The sequence below is a fragment of the Chelon labrosus genome, assembly GCF_963514085.1.
Source record: "Chelon labrosus genome assembly, chromosome: 5".
Taxonomy (NCBI): Eukaryota; Metazoa; Chordata; class Actinopteri; order Mugiliformes; family Mugilidae; genus Chelon; species Chelon labrosus.
In genome coordinates, this window is record NC_140341.1 from 27,264,116 (window position 1) to 27,285,358 (window position 21,243).

At 39.8% G+C, this 21,243-nt stretch overlaps 1 protein-coding gene across 1 annotated transcript in view; it reads right to left on the bottom strand.

Moving 5' to 3' along the window:
• The window catches only part of slc37a1 (solute carrier family 37 member 1), a 28,968-nt gene extending 10,578 nt beyond the window's left edge, over positions 1-18,390 (bottom strand). Inside the window, exons 1-18 of the mRNA XM_084544671.1 lie at positions 18,004-18,390; positions 14,662-14,899; positions 13,652-13,733; positions 11,956-12,073; positions 11,473-11,551; positions 10,617-10,752; positions 9,993-10,069; positions 8,145-8,311; positions 7,613-7,665; positions 6,114-6,185; positions 4,729-4,851; positions 3,978-4,068; positions 2,618-2,680; positions 2,285-2,370; positions 2,037-2,085; positions 854-927; positions 647-725; positions 40-137 (exon numbers count right to left, since the gene is read on the bottom strand). Of these exons, the coding sequence (XP_084400797.1) occupies positions 40-137; positions 647-725; positions 854-927; positions 2,037-2,085; positions 2,285-2,370; positions 2,618-2,680; positions 3,978-4,068; positions 4,729-4,851; positions 6,114-6,185; positions 7,613-7,665; positions 8,145-8,311; positions 9,993-10,069; positions 10,617-10,752; positions 11,473-11,551; positions 11,956-12,073; positions 13,652-13,733; positions 14,662-14,717 (1,503 nt within the window). The 5' untranslated portion in view covers positions 14,718-14,899; positions 18,004-18,390. The remainder of the gene's footprint in view (positions 1-39; positions 138-646; positions 726-853; positions 928-2,036; positions 2,086-2,284; positions 2,371-2,617; positions 2,681-3,977; positions 4,069-4,728; positions 4,852-6,113; positions 6,186-7,612; positions 7,666-8,144; positions 8,312-9,992; positions 10,070-10,616; positions 10,753-11,472; positions 11,552-11,955; positions 12,074-13,651; positions 13,734-14,661; positions 14,900-18,003) is intronic.
• Between the last annotated feature and the right edge of the window lie 2,853 nt (positions 18,391-21,243).

The window sequence follows — 21,243 nt, forward strand, 5'->3', positions numbered from 1 at the left end:
CAACGTTGCTCCCAATTGCCAAATTTTCCTTGCACTCACCACCAGAGCAAGAAAGTCAGCAGTCATCAGCATGTAGAAGACCTGGTCCCAGCCACGCGCAGATAACACTCCAGCCAGCAGTGGACCCAGTGCTGCACCTAAAAGCAAAATCATAAGGATCATTTTTCACCTTTGACTCACACATACAACAAGTCTCTAGGACAGTTATTTTTCTTCATTTGCTCAACATTGTCAAAACCAGGAACGTCATGTGTAAACTGGACTATTGTAAGTCATCAGGATGACCTAATAACTCTTTAAAAGCCTCCATCTGATCCAAAATGCTGCCACATAAATACTCATAGGAATTCCTGAGTGGAATCCTACAGTAGTCCTCTAATTTTAATCCTAATATTTAATCCTTTATGGCTCCTTGTTCTGCATGTTTCTGATCTGCAGCCCTGCCCCACTAACCTGCCCAGCGTTTAATATTTTAAGTCCATTCATATAAAAACTTTCATGGCTTATTTTGTATGAATAAGATTGCATCATGAATGTGCACTGTTTTTTAGTATAGAAATGACTGTATTTCTGGAAGTACTCGTAGATTCCAGACTGATTAAAATATTAAAATCACCCCAAATGTGTGTTGGTCTGTCGTACTGACCTACAGATCCTGTGCCATCAATAATAGCAGTGACAGTAGACAAAGCTCTGGCGTTGCCTTTTAGGCTCTTGTGGGTCCCCTAGAGCCAAAGATTAAAGAGAGAGAGAGAGAGACAGAGGGAAGAATGAGAGGTGGATGTTTGAACATGAATACTAATGATTTACAAACATAGTATTGATATAATGAAAGGTCAGATAACATGCTTACCAAATCAGCAGACACTGCTGTAGTGATGAGAGCATATGGTCCGTTCACTAGACCCCCACACACCAATAACATCACTGTGGAAAACAAACTGGCTGAGCTGTAGCTTGGTTTTAAGAAATGCTGTTTACAGTCACCCAAATCTACACTCATTCTGTGAATGCATGCAGGCTGAGGTATGTTGATAGTAAAGCCTTTGTACTAGTTTTAATTATATCTTATCACATCTACTATGTGTGCTTGTATGCTTGTACAGCATATATGTGTACGCTTGACTCCCCCTGGTGCTTGTGGCTGCCAGGTTTGCACCACAGCACATCACGATAGTCATATCCTTTGAAATGAAGCTGGGGAAAGAGATAGTCCTGGCAGATGTACACAACTGCAGAAGTTGTGCGTTTAACTAGGCTGAGATCCACTGCAGAATACCGCACTACAAAAACTCCCAGGTTGCTTTGACTGTACATTTTGCCATTGTCCATCTGTCCTGTGAAGTGCAGTCCAATCAACTTTGCTGCATTTAGGTCAGTCTGAGTTGAAAGTATATCACTACACCTTTCAGAATTGCTTCCGTTACTTAATCAACAAACACACAAAGAGGGTTTTATTTGGCTGGTTTTACCACAGAAATTTTTATTCTCAAAGTTTATGAATGCTGCGGTTAGATTTCTAAACGCTTTTGTGAAGTCTTATCTTTGAGAGTTTTCTTCTCTTGGCTGGATATTGTGAGTTTTTATTCATTTCTGTTGCTATAGGCTTCCACTACTCGGTCTTTTTTTAGAATAGAACAGAATGTCTTCATTGTCATTGCAGTGGGAGCAATACAACGAAATTTAAAAACAGCTCTCCCAGAGATACTTTCACTCACACATCCTCACATAAGCACAGAGATTGATTTGGTCAAGAAATAAATATAAAAACTTAATTTAAGTGCACTGCAGTGAGTCCCGAAGCTATTTAGATGATGGACGGGGGGCCGAGAATTGAGTTCTTGGACAGCTGAGGGGTAAAATCTGTTTCTCAGTCTTGTGGTGCGGCACTACAGAGCCCTATAGCGCCTTCCAGAGGGAGGCAGTGTGAAGACGTGATGGAAAGGATGAGTATGCCTAAGTGTGCATTTCTAATTGATGAGCTGATCTTTCTGGCACAGTTATGACACAGTTGAGGAGTGAAAGCTGGGTCTTACCAATAGTGGGCTTCAGACCGAACTCGCTGATCATGGAGAAGCCATATAGCTGTAAGACAAACACAACATTTTCACATTCTCTATTATTATTCATAACTCACTCATCTCAAGATGTGCTGTAAAACAGCATTAAATACGCCTCATTATCCTGTTGAAGCTTTGTTGATTTGATTTTTCAATAACTGAACTCACACGTCTTCCAAAACTGGGTTAGGACAGATGAGTGTAGTAGTGCAATGGAAACTTACTGTAGGAGCAGCCAGCAGTAACATGACCGCACAGGTGGTGGCTCTCTTCCTCAGTTTATCAGATATCACTCCTGCCAAGATCCCACCTGAGTTTACATGCACCCCCCACACACCCCCAAACACAAACACAAACACAAAGAGATACACAAGCAATGAGCCAAATAAATCCCAACGTATTTCACAGTAGCCATGTATGGACACTGTGACAACAACTGAATGTAGGAGACAAAAAAAAATGCTTCAGGTCTGGAAGGAACACAACATGAAATATTCCCAGACCATACAAACACATGCTTTTCTCTCTCAACAAAAAAAAAGAACAAAAGCACTTACCCACAATTCCTCCCACATCAAACAGTGTAGAGAGATCCCCAGCCTTCTTTGCGTCCAGGTGAGCTGAGACACACAAACATACAATAATCTATTACATCAGTTCTGGAAAAAGAATAGATCTCATGAAGACTATTTAAGAGGAGTCTGCTTTTTAGTAAAAGGCCTTTTAATGGTTGAAATTATGACATGTGACCTGCTGTATTTGTTAGATGTGAGTCAGCACCGAGGTTTCTCTTCTTTACGTTGTTGTTGATCGTACTCATGGCGGTGCTATGCATGGCGCTGAAGACTCAACCAAAATGTTTAGCTTACATGTGTTTTCTTTTTTCTTTTGTTAATGTCTAACAAGACACAACCCATAAAAGCAGGCTTGGTAAGGCGTTAAGGGAGCACTTTCGCGGTAATGAACAATGAGCCTTGTGGAAAACTCTGGTTCTGGTGTGGTTTTGAGTTTCTGGCAAGCATCTCTTTCTATGCTCTTCAAACAATGTTAACCACTGAAACACAAACTCAGAATTTGTCAGGCTCATCCACTCTTTCAATGGGTTGTTATAGATCTAAAAGTTCACAAGCTGTAAAAGCTGTACAGGTGAGACGTGGCAGACAGCCAGCTCATGCTGAAATGCTGCATATACATAAACATACTGTCACAATAGCGCTACACTGTGGCCAGTTACACAGCTCCGCATTTTTTTTTCTTCCCAGTTTTAATTAATCTTGCTTAGATGTGTTTGTTTAGTTAGTTAACAGCTACAGTGGAAATACATATTAAAAATCTTTCCCAAGAAATGAAAAGATAGCATGTCGTGTTCATGGTAGAGCAAATTAGGCAAAACTCCACTTACACAGAGGATGTTCAATTGAGAAAGCAGACTGTCCATATGACCAAGAAACATTCTGTTTACACTGCTATAAATGTGGCCATATGCAATCCAGACCACCCCTAAATGTGGCTTAAGTAACTCTATCTCAATATGTCTCAGTGTGTTTATAACTTGGCTATTGTTGTGAACCTGTTTTTCTTCACCATGGAAAGGATCCTGCAATCATCCACCACTGTTGTCTTCTGTGGACATCCAGGCTTTTTTTTGTGTTGCAGAGTTCATCTTTTCATTTCATTTCATCATAAAGACATTAGGCTTGTTCCATTGCATTGAACAGATACTTCAGTTTGGGATCTAGTGAATTTGGAGGCCAGGTCAACACCTTGTGCTGTTTTTGTGTGTGTGTCTGTGTCAGGCTGCATCCTGCTGGGGATGGCTGCTGTCATCAAGGAGTGTCATTGCTATGGAGCAGGGGTGCCTGGTCTGGTCTAGGTGGGTGGTATATGTCTATGTAAGTATTTCTGTTTGGTCCTTACCTGCTTTAGTGATGTACAGTGGAAGCCAGAACAGGAAAGTGTAGCTGACCAGTTTGGCGAACAGCAGACACAGAGAGAACTCAATCACACCCTGCAGAGACCAAAACCAAATATTACTGCTATGTTTCTCAAATACATCACTAACAACCTCTTATGATAATTACCTTACCTGACCTGATTTAAGTCAGCTAGCTACTTTAGTTTAAGAGTGCGAAATGTCAGAGTTATAAAAGATAAAACTGCTCCCACGGATGAACTAGACTTTTGGCGTTCTACAATTTAGTTTCTTTTGAATACCCACTATGACATGACAAAGAAGCACCGAGTTTAAAGGTAGGCCTTAAAAACATCCACAGGTACACTTCCAACTGGCTCAAGTGATCAATTAACCTACCGGTAGCTTCTAAAGCTTTGAGATACTTTTGTTAAATATTCCAAACGGTTTGAAGGCTAAGTCAAATGAGTGTATGTAAACTTCCCACCCACTGAAATTTTAATATTGTGAGTTCTAATTGAAACAATCTACTTAACAATTGTTGGGAAAAAAAAACTATTTGTTTCACGCATAAAGTAGATGTCTTAACCAATATGCCAAAAAGATAGTTTGATGTTTACAAGAAATCTGTGGAGAAGTTTAAAAGTAAGTTTTAATGATTTCAGTTGAAGTGTCAGCTTCCAACCTCAAATAAAAAAAAATCCTTATTTATAAATAGTGTAGAAAGCAGGTGTTTTGTAAGGGTGATTGACTGACTGGTATTCTTAGCGCTCCCATGAAGCTGATGGCGGAAGGTTCCGATTCACTCTTCACAACCACCGTAGGCTGCACTGCAACATGCACACTGTCCCTGGGCAGTAGCAGCTCCGTGTCGTAACTCTGAAGCAGAGAGGGAAGAGAACAAACAGGTATCAGTCTTTAGGAGTAATTGTATTTCAGTCCCATATATCAAGTCCACTCCATCTGCTTATCAGCTCAGTTCATGCTAGAGAATTAAGAATTTAAAAGATTTAAATAATAGCAATTGGTAATCAACCACACCTGTAAATAACACAGAAAAAGAGATAACATAGCTAAACTGTGATTCGGAAAGAAATTACAGATTGTTTTCCCCAATTACAATTCCTCTTTTCATTTTTATTCCTTTTTTTATTCTGTGCAAACCATTTTGGTGACAGAGCTAGGCAGGGTTTACCATACAAATACGTTAGAAGTCTCAAAGACAAAAACTGTCATTAAGTTTTGAATAGTAAACATAGTAAACCCAACCCAACTATCTTCCAAAAAGGTTCAAGAAACCACAAAGCAGAATCCAGAATCGCCCATTTCCTTCCTACTTGTAGATTTGCACACCTTGTGGGTGTCAAATTCAAAGACCACCATTCAAGGCTGCACAGGCTCTGAGTGATACAGAATCACAAACTTAATCTGATGTCAGAGAGTATATGAGAGTTATTCACAAAGATTCAGTCCACTCCAGAGCAGATATTTGGATTCAGTCTAAGAATGATTTTACCCAGCATCCACAGATATGACCTTCACTGGAGCCACCACTAAAAAAACTGGAATCCATGAAGGAACTGACCTTCCTGTTTTGAACCCTGTCATAGTAGTAGACCTGGATGGATTACAATGACATGTAAAATGAAATCTGTTGCATTGTTGAGTTTGTGTGTATTGAGACATGTGGAAAAACTTAGTTATAGTTATTTCAAGTTGCTATCTGCGGGAATAAGATTGAGACACTACAAAAACAGATTTCTAAGTGTTACTTAGAAATTGATTTTCCCTTTAAAGGCCCTGAAAACATTATCACATAGCTTATATTTTTATGTTTCTTCCTAAAGGCAAAGGGCTGCTACATGAACATTATATTTTCTGCTTAGGTCCACACAGTTATTTCATTTTTCTCTGTGCTCTTGTCACTGGTTTGAAGTGGTCAGGACTTGGAACAATACAGTGAGTTAGGTGGGTTTGTGCATTTCACTTTGGTTGTATTCCTGGAAGTGGCCTAACAACCTACCTATGTAATCGAATGCCTTTCTTCTCACTTTGACGTTGCTTTTGTAGTCATGGACATTTAATATTACTTGAAGAGAAAACAGCATTTCATGTACAACACATAATGTATTAACACACACCTGGCTATTGTTGTCCTTGTACTGCAGCTGTACTTCTGTGTGTCTTACTCCATTCCAACTCTTGGTTTCAACCTATTTAAAGAAACAGTTAATTAAATTAATAGAAAAACCTATCCCATTTCAAACTGTTCAGCTCATACATGCTGCATTGACATGGATACTGACTACACTTCTGCATGTTAACCAACCACATCCCTACACTAAACAGCCACGGTGATTTCGTCAAAATAATAAATGCATGTTTGCACTTCACCTCACAGTGATATGATACTAAGGGCAACAAATTAAATATCTAAAACAGAGCTAAAAACAAAGGCAACTGGAATTGTTTGAGTTTTCTTGAAGATGTTTCACCACTTGTCCAAGTGGATTCTTCAGTTCCAAACATGGTGTTTGTGGAAAATCCTATTAAGCTTTAGGAAAAGGCATACTCAACAACTTACACAATTTAGCCAGAGAAGACAGGTGGTTGGTAAGACGAGTAAAGGAAGTCAACGATGTAAAACTGGAAAACCCTCCTCTAAAGACTGGAGGTGGCCTGAGATGTCACTTATCAGCTATAGTCCTCACTTACGTGGCACACGTTGGATTCCATGCGTGTGCCAATTGCTGCATGTCATCTCCTCTCACTCACCAAATTACTTCCTGTTGCTCCTAACTAGCACTATCACTACTATCAATAAAGGCATAAAATGGCCACGAAAAAAACATAAAATGTTCAACTGCATCAGACTGATTATTGAAACACCCAAAGGGTGATACTGTCACCAGCATGCGTTGCTGTAGGTATCGTGCTCTGTTGCTTTACAAATGTGGGTCAAAAGTTCAATCTTGGCCACATCAAACTGTAACACTTTCTCAAGTGGATTTGGAAGACTAGACGTTGCCAAAAATTACGTGTGTCTTGCCAACGTGCTCTATGGCCCAGACAGATGAAGAATAAAGGAGATAGTTGTCACATGTAGGAAGCAAAAAGTATTTTCCTGACAAAGCAGCATCTCCTTTAATGTTGCCATTGGGATCTTGACTGCTTCCCTGACCAGTTACTGATTTGTCTTCTCTTCAATTTTGGTTACATATTTTCAAACTTGTTGATGACTGTCTTCACTGTTGACTGTCATCGTCTGTCTAAAATATCTTGCGAGGTCTTTGTGGCTTATGATTCTTGTAGTAGCATGTGACAAAGAAAAAAAATCGTATCATAGAGAACAGATTTTTAGATTGATATGGAGTTAATCAGAGTCAGGTGTCCTGTTTTCTATTTGAGCTTGAGTGACTGATTCTAAACACAGGTGCATATCCAGTTATAAAACAGTGTGGATAGGGTTTTTTTTCTCTGAAATGTGTCACTTTGGTTTTCATATTCTAAGAACAAGACATACAAACATAATGACACCTATAAAGCACAACTATACACAAGAATAATTAATCTAGAATGAGTGAAGGGAGGAGAACATGTTTTCATTTCCTAATAAACACCATAAAAAGGGTTTACTCACACTGTTGCCTGGAGATGAATTCTGAGCATACATGCTTTTTAGGTCATTAGGATCTAGAGAGGGAAAAAGATTTCATAAGTTTGATATAATACTTCTCCATTTACAGCTACGAAGTCCCGCAAAGAGTAGCTACTCTCCATCAGTGAGCCAGCAAACTGAATATACACCCAAGGAAAGCAGGCTGACTTCACAAACTACTCTAATACTATTACTGGAAATGTGCCAAGGTGCTAATGACGATGATTTAGCTTTGGGGGGAATCAAAAGTTTTTAAAAGGATGTGCAGACTTATATACAGGGATGACTAAGTGGATTACTAAATTCAACAAAGAAGAAATTAAAACAGAGTGTGGTGTATGAAGGTCAGTGACTATAAAATAAAACAACAGAAAGTGAAATTATCACTAATGGTCTATGCACAAGTGTGTGCAATAAAGAAAATGACATTCTCTGTTCCCAGCAGAGAAAAACAAACTCACTGACACAATACTTACATTTACGACCATCCAGTCAATAAAGAAGCTGTACTTACGCTCAATGAGGAAGAAGAAGCAGACCACGCCCATGGCTCCGATAATGAGACCTGGTACAATGAAGGACAAGCCCCAGTTGGAGGAGACCCAGTAACCTGCGATCAAAGAGCCCAGGATGTTTCCAACTGAAGTGTGGGAGTTCCACAGCCCCATGATTAGTCCACGCCTAACAGGGAGACAGGATAGGAGCAACACAAAAATATGAGGGTGTCAGTCTCTCCTCAATCCTGGCAAAGTCTATACAGTTTATTTCCCTATGCATAGAACTAAACTGTTTAATTCCTGTCAAATCTTTTTAATGTCTTTTATATTTTTTACTGAACAGAAGAACACATGTCTTTACTATTGTATACAGAATGCTCCTTTCGTCTGTAAACCTGAATGGGGCTGAGTACAGAGACACAGACTCAACAAATTGGCCAGCTATTGACAATGCTTTTCAGTACTGAAGAAAATGGACCACACAGTTTGGCTACTTAACTAACATTTTCAGTTCAGCTTACATGCTGTTTAATGTGCTACGCAGGCTAGCTATAATGTTTGTTTGTTATCTAATTCAGCAAAACATACACATGTTTGTAAATAAGAAGACAATGGACAGAAAGCTTGCAAAATAGCTTAGTAGCTGCTGTCTTGTTAGCCTGCGCCTGTGCATACTCAGCTCGTGTTTCATGCAAATCATTTCAAGTAAAAACATTTGATGGGCTGTGTACAAGTAGTTTTCTATTGACAAAGTCTGGAAAAACTGCACCCTCACTGGTAAATATAAAGATAGTCCAAGCAATCATGAAACTAAAAATGGATACAGATCAGAAACACACAGCTCCAAGTTAGGGACACGAAGAAGAAGATGGGGAAGGAGGGATAGGGGGATGGAGAAAGTAGAAGACAGGTGCTCAGTGCATCATGGGAAGTCCCCCAGCAGCTTAGACCTATAGCAGCATCGGGGATGGTTCAGGGTCACCTGAGCCAGAACTAACTATAAGCTTTATCCAAAAGGAACATTTTAAGCCTAACCTTAAAAGGAAAGACGGTGTCTGCCTCCTGAACCCAAACTGACAGCTGAAGGATCTACCTCCTATTCTACTTTTTGATACTCCAAGAACCACAAGAAAGCCTGCACTTTGAGATCGAAGTGATCTATTGGGATGATATGGTACTATGAAGTCTTTAAGAAAAGATGGAGCTAGGCCTTTAAGGGCCTTGTATGTTAATAGGACGATTATAAATTCTATTCTGGATTTTACAGGGAGCCAATGAGGCGAAGCTAAAACTGAAGTAATATGGTCTCTCCTGCTAATTCCTGTCAAGGTAATGCCATCCAGAGAAACTTAATTATTAGATAATGAATCTCTGAGATGTTTAGGCCCAAATATAATAACTTCAGTTTTGTCAGAGTTTAGGAAGTTACAGGTCATGTCTTTAAGTCATGCTTGGAGTTTAATCAGCTGATTTGTTTCATCCGGCACTGTGGATAAATATTTAAACTGATAAATATTATTTATGCAGTCTTTCTTAATAATATTGTCTAAGGGGAGCATGTGTAATGTGAAAAGTAATAATCCTAGCACAGAACCCTGTGGAACTCCATCGGGAATCTGTCTGGCAGATATGATTCAAACCAATCTAGGGCTCCTTAGTCTCTGTAGTAAAGTATTGTGATAATAAGTGTCAAATGCAGCACTAAGATCTAACAGAATGAGTATAGAGAAAAGCCCATTGTCTGAAGCCATAAGTCATACAGTGCAACTTACTTTTGCAATGATTGCACCTGTCATAAACTGTCTCCTCTGCAATTTATTTTATAATCTGTTACAAGTAAACAGTCAGAAATTATTGGAGCGTACCTTCCTTTTCCAAACCAGTTGCCAATACAGGTCACTACACTAGGCCAGCCAGTTGTTTGGACCAAACCGTTGGCCACCTGAAAGAATACAAAAGTGTGAATCATTTTATGGTTCCAGGTTTTATTCAGATACTTTATTAGTTGTACACACATCATTTTGTGTGATCAAGTCTAAATCCTTAGGAACATAAACGTGTCATTGTGTATGTGTGTGCACATCTATTTACAGTGCTATCTATAAAAGTCCTTTTATCCTGCCAGCTCCCACAGCACAGCTTGTTAACTCTGTGCTTCAAGCAGAGACTTTCACCGAACGCAAAGTAACCTGGGTAACGTGTACGTGGAATAAACATTTCAAAGAAGAGACTACGTGGCACGATCCCAATCTGTCACTTCTTCAGAACACTTGTTGGATAGCTTGCAACACACAAGAGCAAACATACTCGGGAGTAGTCTTTTTCAGTTTAAACAAGATTAGATGACGTTCTGCATCCGCCTGTAGGTACTATTTACATACCAGCATTAGAACTAGTTTGCTTATGGAGTCTCTGAGAGTCAGTTTCACAATTTCTGGGAAAAGCTGCTTATATTACGTTTTTCATTAAAACCATGACCCTACACTCACCTGGACAAATATATAGAATTGCAGGCTGTGGATGTTGTAGATGTAGCCCAGGCCAAACAGGCAGGTGAAAAGGCCGCTGGTCAGCATGCCTACTGTCAGGTACAGCCGAATGGGCAGGCGCTCCCCAATGATGCCGCTGCAATGCCACATAGTGATGACATCATTTCAATTAGCACTTTATTCTAAGAAAACTGCATAAACTGTATAAAATCTTATTGAATACAAACACTTTTGTTTCATGATTTTTACATAACAGCAAATCTTAAAAAAAGATCCAAGTCCAGTTTTTTTTTTTTTTTTTTTTTTTAAAGGAATTAACAACAATTTTGAAGATTTGTGCTGTTCAATCTGAACAAATTCACTTATTGGAATAAAACCATATACAAACAGAACTGATTCCTAAACAGGACAGACTAAATTATAACACAGCAAGTACAGCTGTAAAGCTAAGACAAAATGGTTTATGAGAGCCAGCACACCAGTTCTGGACAGCAATACTTTTGTCAATAATAATAATTTTCAATAGCAATAATTTTCCTGCTACCAGAGGTATCAATACATTATCTGCCCACAGGGTTTCCAGCTCTCCACCAAGTTCTCTCTGCCATCAAAAAAAATTCCCTACGTGGCTCCAAGACCCTGCCTGATATTAGTATGAGCTGACTTTCATCTTGAGTATCACAACTGTGTGTCCTTCTTGGACGCCAGCATGTTAGCATTAGTCAGATTTATCATTCCTTATCTTTTGAGTTTCTTTCATACTCATGCTGCCTCATTTCTTGACTGTGACTGGCCGTTGTGACACAATCTCATGTCTGAAGGAATAAAACGTCCCTTCCCATTCTTGCCATCTCACCTGAGGTACATTCCCACTGCGTAGGCACAGAGGAAAGAGTAGTCCATGGCTCCCAATAGCTGTTTATAGTTGCTTTTATCTAATAACAGAAAGAAGAATTGTTTAAGGACTGTGTATACTATAGAGTTGTATTTTTTGATGATTATGCTGTTAGATTTTTCCTTAATATCTCAGAAAAAAGTCTGTAAAACTGCTTGCTTTGGCACAATTATTTTTATTCATTCATTCATCTTCTGTACCCGCTTTTTCCTGTTAAGGGTCGCGGGGATCTGCTGGAGCTATCCCAGCTACAATTATTTTTATATGTAAGATTTTAGCTTTTAAAATTATTTAGGAGACAGTAATACCATAGCAGAACAATTGTACTATGCATTGTTGTTCTACCTCTACAAACACCACACCACACCATACACCACACCACACCATACCAATAACGCACACACACGAGAGCCCTAAAATGTCAAGAGTAAAAAAGATACAAACCAAAAGGCTTCCAGCTGCAGTCCCTGTCTGTGTGGAGTGATGGCGGGGAGGCCTGCTGGCCGCTGCTGGAGGAACTCGTGGATAATTCATTGACAGAGCAATTCTTATGAAGCTCGCTCTGTCAATTTAAAAAAACAAAAAAACAATCAGCACACCAAATTTTTAACCAAGCGTGTATCAGGTAAGACTAATTTCCTAATTTTCACCTAACCGTTTGCTCTTTATACAAGTCTCAGTGTCTGACATGAAGTAAAAACAAATGTCACGTAGCCATGTATGCAAGCCTCCTTCATTTTTTGACTTTGACATTGCGTATGTTAACCAACTGAATCCTCAATATTTGTTTTATGACAACTGTAGTAATTGATATATTGCTCAAAGTACACAAAGCATACTGTGACCTGAGAGCAAACACTGTAACCTCAACCTTGTTAAATACATGAACACACAAAGGCCCCATTCAGACCTTGCATTAACATCCGTCCTGGGTAATCTGATCACAAGTGACCATGTTTAAGTACCTGCGTTCACATCTGGAATTAAAATGCTTTTCTAGCCAGAACTTCATATGTGATCTTAGTTCAGTGCTCTGTATTCAAATAAACACCAACATAACTTGGGAAGCAGTAGAATACTGTAAGTGCTGCTATCTCTAATGGAGTTCTACAGAACCACGAATAGTTGTTGGCTGTGTGGATGTCATGCGACATGTTTTCATGATACATTTTTTTTTGGAACAAGCTGTGAAGTCACAGAAATCATACACGTTCAGATATTTAAGTTATTTATTTACTGATCTTGGCCCCGACGTTAGTCATATCAGACCTTGCATTGACATCTGTCGTGGGAAATCTGATCGTAAGTGACTAGCTTTAGGTACATGTGTTCACACCTAGCATTAAAATGCGTCTCCACATGTGTATCCAGCCAGCTCTTCAGATCTCTGTTTTGCACTTGCACTGTATGCAAATAAACACTGGCATCATTTGGGGTGCAGTAGAATATTTGGATCTCTGTTTCAGCACCATGAACAGTGCTGTTTTGTGTGTGTGCATCATGGCTACTATCTATCTACTGACGTTAGTTAGACCTGCACATAACCCAAAGCTTCCATGTGCACCATGATCTCTGGTCATAGAGGAAAATAAAGACAATGGTAAGTAAGGAAATGTGTAAACTAACTCCAGACGGCTCCTCATACATGAACATGAGCACATCAATAATTAACCACATCCTGATACGTTAATGACAGAATCACACACAGTGTACTCATATTAAATACTTTCATTTGTTAATAAACAGCTTCAAGGATAGAATATTTTAAAAGGCTCTCTTTACTAGTGAACAAACATCAAGATCACCCCTGTTGAGCAGGAGGTCTTTATTGTGATTCAGGACGGACTGTGTGTTCACACTACTAAAGAATTTGGACAAATGCGACCCAGACCACCTCCAAACGTGGTCAGATATCAGATTACATTCACACCTGTACTTTAAGGTGGTCACTCGTGATCCACTTACCTAGGACAGATACAAAGACATGGTCCGAACAGGGCCAATATTTTATGAACAGTGCTGGGCCGCAGTGATCAGCCATTGTTTGAGGTATTAATACAAGTGTAGGCTAATATGACATCATAATCACCGCATTTCACATTATCTAAATGTTTCAGGAAGAGCTCATACTGTACATTACCTTGACAATGCTAATGGGTTTCCTGGAAAGATGGAAGCTGGTGTAGAGCAGGAAAGTTAGGATGAAGGTTAGAGCTCTATACCTGTAAAGAGAAGACACAATGAGGCAGCACGGAACTGAAGGAGTGGAGCATGTCACAGTCTTTTTTCCCCCAACAATCCAAATGTGTACATTAAAAGGATCTTTTGTCTGTTTTAATGTACTTTTAAATGTAATTTAATTAGTGGATTTATTTTTAGGATTTCAAATGATTGCCTAGGGGTGAAACAGATAGTGATGCTGTATTCCCTGTTCCTTGATCTCCAAGGCAATAAACCCATGGTAGCAGTGTGTCGGAAGACTATAAGTCTCACTGCGCCTCCTCCTCTGGTAGAACACATACAGGCACACTCACATACTCTGCGTGCTCTATACAGATATGCATGCACAGTGTACTGTATATAGAGCCAAGGACTACTGCTGTTTAATAAAGGTTTAAAAAGCATTTCGATATATGCTGCACAAGTTTAATACATACAATTAAATGGTCAGTACGGAAAAAGCAAGTCACAACCGGAACGTTGCCCAGGGGAACCAGGACAAAATAGACTTAATGGGGAAAGTAGACATTCAAACAGAGTGTCAACAACTGAATCAGGTGACACATAAACTCACTCCACAGTCTGATTTCTGGCAGTCAGAAATCAAAATATCCAACAGCGTAAATAATTAACACACAAAAAGTCAGATTTACCCAGGTCTGTCACTGTCACTAATCTTTACAGTTTAAACCGGTGATTCAAAATTGGGTGCAGTTGTGCATGTGAGTGTGAATGGTTGTTTGTTTCTCTGTGTCAGCTGTGTGATGGACTGGCAACCCCTACCTCTCAGCCAACGTCAGCTCTCCCCAACAACACCCCACACAACCTTCTATGGTATGAACAGTTCTATGTACAGTATGTATGGATATTTTTATTTGTTAGAAATGAATGTTTAAACACAGAAGTAGCCAGAGTCAGATTTAGACTCACCACTGTTCCCTGTTGAAGGACACCAGGAAGCGGACCCCCGGTGGAACAGGGGCCATGTTTGGATGCAAGTTTGGATGATCACAGTCACAGGCAGCTTATCTGAGCTCAGCATTACAAATAACCTCCTGCTGAAGAGGCTGATGGAGAACATGAAGATATGGTGGCGCTGTCTCAGCTCATCTCCATCTCGGCATCAGGGGGACACATGGCTGGCACACAAATCAGTCAAGCAGGATGTCTGCAAAGATAGTGGTGGGAGGGGAGGGGTGGGGGAGAGAGAGAGAGAAAAAGAAAGAATAAAATATAACCCAGAAAGAAATCTAGCCAGGGACACTAAGGACACAGAAATAGGGAATTCAATAAGTGGGGGCAAGAAATGTAAGTGTAGTTAGGCCGCATTTGTCATTCTGTTTTTACTGCTCAGCTTAATCCACACCAGGCCACTATCTGCAAAAATAAAGGGACAAAGGCCAAGCAGGATTTAAGACTAGGTTAAGAGGTTAATTATTAGCAGCAATGAAAAGCAGAGGAAATACATATTTAGCTTATTTTTAAAAGTAGGCATCAATTGAATACATTTTCACCAATTTTCACCCTGTTTTGTTTTAATCCTTGGAATGGTAAGCAGGCTAATTTAGGCAGCTCATGGTGGTGAGGCAAGTGAAAGATGTATTTGGCTTTATTTGGCCTGAAGACATCAAAACTATGATGAACGGAGATGGTATCATGTAGTAAACAAGTGTAAAACAACCCAGAATATGTTTTATATTTAGCTTCTTCATTGTAGCCACGTTTTGCTTTGATGAACGTTTTGCACACTCTTAACATTCTGTCTGTCAGCTTCTGGACATAGTCACCTGGAACGGTTTTCAATTAACAGGTGTACCTGTCAAGAAGGAATTTGTGGAAATTCTTGCCTTCTTTATCTGTTTGATACCATCAGTCGTGTTATGCGGGCGGCACAGTGGTGTGGTGGTTAGCACTAACGCCTGACAACAAGATGGTTCCGGGTTCGATTTCAGGCCGACTGGGGCCTTACTGGGTTCTCTCCAGTTACTCCGACTTCCTCCCACCATCCAAAGACATCCTCGTTAGGTTCATTGGTGATTCTAAATTGGCCGTAGGTGTGCATGTGAGTGTGAATGGTTGTCTGTCTCTCTGCGATCCAGGGTGTACCCCGCCTCTCGCCCAATGACAGCAGCTGGGATAGGCTACTGGGGTAGCTTAAGCATTAGGTGCTACACTAGCATGATATAGTTTGCCTTCAAGTACCCATTAGCAAAAACATTCTAGTTTGAATTTTTATATAAATCCTGGCAAGGCCAGAGTTCTTTGACAAGTGTCCATTTCTAAGTACTTCCCCAACACAGACTCTGTTCAAATGCTGCAGATTTTCCATGTGTTATTTTTCTGGGGAGATGCTTTTCAGAGGTTTTAAAATGTAATCCTGTTTAATCTGACTATTGGATCTATTTACATTCCATGGCACAACTCTTGATCCTGTGTTTCTAATTTTGATGTAGATAATGTGTTAAAACGTATATTACATTACTATCAGGTCCAAAAGAAAGAATAAAATACACCAAACAGAGATCCAAAAGTGTTTCAGAGATCACTAAGGGCTACATACTTTCTATTTTTGCTTCTTTCCTTTTTGTGCATTCCATTCAACCTAAGATTCACCCACAATGCTAAAGTGGTGCCGTCTAGCCACAAAAACGTCATCCCTCAATCTTCCCACTAAAGAGGGAAAAAAAGACAAATAATGGGCTGAATGCTAGAAAGCTTGAAATGAATTTGTGGTACACAGATGGTAGCCACTTGTTGTTCTACCATCTTAATCTTATATAAATGAATTGACCTCTGACAAAAAAGCCTCAGATCCTTCAACAATTTCATCCACAGCACCCTGTACTTCTAGTTTTCCGTGAATGTCTCAGTTTTCATTTTTGGACGTCCTGCCTCATCCAATGGCCTCGACAGCTCAACTTCAGAGTCTCTAGAGCCCTCTTTGCCTGGCTCTTCTCAGCATTTCCCCCTGCTCAACTTGGGCTAAGACAAGATCTATTACCTATCTATATATCTATTGAAGATACCTAAAGATACTTGGTTGTGGTGTCCTCATTCAGCTTATGACGAAGTGTTAGTTTGCATTATTTGCAAATCAAATTGGTTTAGAGGCATACTCACTTCAAACAAACTAGGTAAGGTAAAGGTAAAATTCTTTATTTGTCATTATCCTTTTACAAAACATTTCTTCAACAATTAGAAATGCAATTTCGGCACATTGCTGCCGTCTACAGTTTAGTTCTTGGTCTCAGTGTTGTGTTATGTCCGCCCCTCTTACTACAACAGCATGTACCTTTGTGGACAAATTAAGAATAGCTGTCACTTTTATTGAAACATTGCAGTTAATGTCTTCTTTGTAATATTTGCACTTTGTAAATTCAACCCCAGGGCCAGATTGGATTTTCTGGTGGGTCAATTTTGTGCCGCGGGCCTTATGTTTCACACCCCAGGGTCTCAGTAATCCTCAGACTACAAGCATCAAACTCACAAAATGCAGATGAATGGCCATCAACAAAGTCACAGGGTCCCTACTGAAGAGTTGCTCAAGCACTAGCGGATGTTATTTTGTCAAAGGTTGAAAAATGCACATATCTGGTAATCCAACTACCTCAACGTCTGCCAAGTTACAATCTTTTTGTTAATGTTTAAGTCAAAAAGGTTAGGGTTAAATATCAATGGGATCTGGCTAATGACAAAACTAAAGCTTTATGAAGGGAGAGAGGGAGGAAGTGGATGTAGTGAAGCAGACACATATGATTGGTTTGGCTTCAAGGAGTCATTGGAGCGCTGAAAGAAGTTAAGGCCAGCTACTGCATCACGGGAGTGACTCTGTGTCACCGGATTTAATAGAAAATGACTTCCCAATAGACGCGCATTAGCAACGCTTAGCGGAGCACCAAGGCAGCGCTATGCTGAGCTCTAGAGGTGTTTGCTGAGGCTGAGTCGAGCATCTGAAACTTCAGACGTTTCCTCATCTGAGGCCACTGTGTAGACTGGACTACTCGGCGAAATGCAATATATTCCTCATGTACACCACATGAATGTTGTAAAGGGCTCTCCCACTATCACTAAATTCTCGACTAAATCAGTAGCGCAAGCCTCTCTACGCCGTATGATACTGGAAACAACATGATAATTAAAGCCTAGCGTCCCTTTCATTTCACCGACAGCTAGCTTAACCACACTGGCTTGGAGGCACTTCAAATCGACCCGTTCGATCTTCGTCCTCGAACAAAATTGGCTACGAACTCTCAACCCTTCCCACGGGCTTACCTTGTGAAGAAAAGTGGACGATTCTGAGTTGGTTTCTGGCTTCAGCTGAGGTCTATTTGCTCCACTTCCTTGTGTGGAAGCTAGCGACTGTCACCGAGCCACACTCCGCACACACAAACGCGCACGCACACACAACTGTGGTGGCCGTGGTGCCGCTCTGACGTCGTCCGCGGAATATGAAGATGACCGTTTGATGTTTTGGTCTTTACCGGAAATACACTGTATAAAATGACGGTTTAACATACATGTTATATTAATATATATCCCGCCTAATATAACTTAACAGATGTGCGTTTTAAAATATCATGTCGAGTTTCACGGAAAGCCGAGAACATAAGAACCTGAAGGTTGTCAGGACAGACCACACTTCAGATTTGAGGAATACACTTCAGCTATAAACGGATCAATCTTATTTCTTCAGGTGATTTCAGAGGCTGCCCTCAGATTCAGACCCCAGCACCACCCAGTGACAACATGGAGAACTCATCCCATGTGTAGTCCACTTTTAATGCCTAATGCAATTATAAAGTCTGAAACTAAAAATGTAACTGGCTTCGCTGATCCTTCTACTGATCCTACTGCTCCCCCTGTATGAGACGTTAGATTTGATTCAACTTTACTGTCATTGCATATAGTGCAGGTACATACACAAGCAAATGCAGTTTGACATCTGGCTAGAAGTGCAAATAGCAAAAAAAGTGCCAAATGAATCCAATAAAAGGGAACAAGTTACGACAATACAGGCTATGACTATTGTATTAAGTCAGTACACTAATGACCATCTTGTGACAATTCAATGTTCTGCTGGGAAACTTTTGGACCTGGCAATCATGTGGATGTTACTTAGACATGTAGCACCCACCTAGACCAGACCAGGCACCCCCACCCCATAGCAATGACACTCCTTGATGGCAGCAGCCATCCCCAGCAGGATGCAGCCTGACACAGGCATTCACAAAAAAAACGCTTCAGGAACAACTAAAAAAACATGAAGAACAGCACAAGGTGTTGACCTGGCCTCCAAATTCACTAGATCCTAAACTGATCAAGTATCTGTTGGATGATCCACAGAGGCCCCTCCCCTCAAAGGCCCCCACTGTCAACATTCTGTTGCCAGACACCACAGGACACCCTCAGAAGGATCTGATTAGTCACAACTGCTTTGAATCCACAAGGGAGACCTACACATTATTAGGTCATAATGTTATGCCTGATCAGTGTGTGTGGGTGTGTGTGTGGGTGTGTGTGTGTGTGTGTGTATATATATATATATATATATTGGTGATTGGTGTCTGTTGAAGTAACCGCTGTTTACTTCATGTACCCTCTTGTTTCCTAGTGCCTACCTTGCAGTGCTTTTTGTTCCTGATTAGTAAGTTTCATTAAAGTTCTTGTTTCCTGCTCCTGCCTCCCATTGTGTCTGTGTTTGGGTCAAACCTCCCCGCCACACAGCACCTTTTCTGCCAAACTTGCTCCTTTCTAACAAACCATGTTAAGGGAATCAATTCAAAAGGGTCATTTACATATCTCGTTGTTAGTAAAAATACAGAGCAACGACATAAAGTTATCTTTGACCCCAATTTCTATATCTGGAAGGATCTTACTAGCCCAAGCTGAGAGTATATCTCAATCAGTTTACCTCTCATTATCACACTGTGTACTCAGAATGTTTTGAAAAGTTTATTATACCAGTTATTCCGAAGGAATAAATAAATAAAATCTGTCATATTATCCGTCCTATTACCCTCATCTACCTCCTGGAAAGAGTTCTCTCTCTTTACTTTTATCTCTTGTGTGGACTGTTGTTTGAACTCTGTGCTGCTGCAACACTGCAAATGTCCCCACTGTGGGATAAATAAAGTATTATCTTAACTTATCTTATTATTTTTGATGCTATTCCCACTGGTGTCCTTCAGTTTGTTTTGGAACTGTATGTCATAGATATTAATGTTACACATTACAATCAGATTTCTGTTGAAAAATGTAGACATGCAGTAGCAGACACATTAGAAATTATTATTATTATTATTATTATTTATTATTAACAGTTTTATGATTTCAAAATTATTTTTGTTTTCCATCGTTGACAATTACGGAACAAAGCCTGTGGTATTCTTAACAAAGATTATATCAATAATAATTCACTGAATTTATCCTGTCAAGTTTTAGAAATATTTGAATTTGTGACTTCTGCAATTTGGAGAAAAAAATTTATTTCATTAGTTTTTTTATTGCTCCCATTCACTTTCTTTTTGGCCTACTATGCAAATATCAATCATGCAATTCTCTATTGCTGAAAAGACCAACCCTGCTTTGATCAATTGCTAATCTATAGCAGTATGGTCTCATTCTGGAACATGGGGAAGCCCAGAAGGCAACAAGGACTTGTAAGATCTTAAAAATATCCGTTGAATACTGGATGTTGAAAATGTAAAAATGAATTCCAGATATGCAAGTTTTATTTTTGAGTATGTTTGACACTCCTTTTCATGTGTATTTGTTTTTCATAACTTGACCATGAATCATAAATACTGAACCAGTGGGTGGTGAACACAAACTGGAAGGACTGGAGAAACCTGCAACGACATCTCTCCTTTGCAAAAAGGATTCCTTCAACAGAGACTGAAAGATAACTCACCTACTGGATGATGGACAATAAGTGTGTCAACACAGTGCATGTGAACAGGTCAGTAAGTGTGAGTAACTAAGTTATAATCCATGTCCTTTCTTCACATTCACAGAACAGGTTTAATGGCATCTACAGAAGGAGGCTGTGTGACAATTACATTTAAACCATTTATTTTATTTGTAAACTATTAGACATGCTGTACCATGTGAACACAAATAAACAGGAATTCAATTACACAAGTTGTAACAAGAGTTATTTTTCTGTACATGTTTAAAAAAGTCCATATAGTGATCCCACTTTAGTCTAGTTGGTTTTTATTACAAATACTGGAAATTCATTTCACAGATAACAGATGAATCTTATATCTGTAGGTGATTCGATCACCACCTCAATCACAGCGTGGTTTGGGAACTGCACTCCTCAGGATAGGAAAGCTCTCCAATGTCTGATCAAAACTACATTCATTCATTCACGTCATTTCTGAAGGAGCCTTCCCATGTACAGGACAGGCTTGACAGGGTTATCAAGAGAGTCCGCTACACAATACATTCAACACTGCCTCACTTCCTCATCACTCTCACGGACTGGATTGATAGCACAAGGCTCAGAGC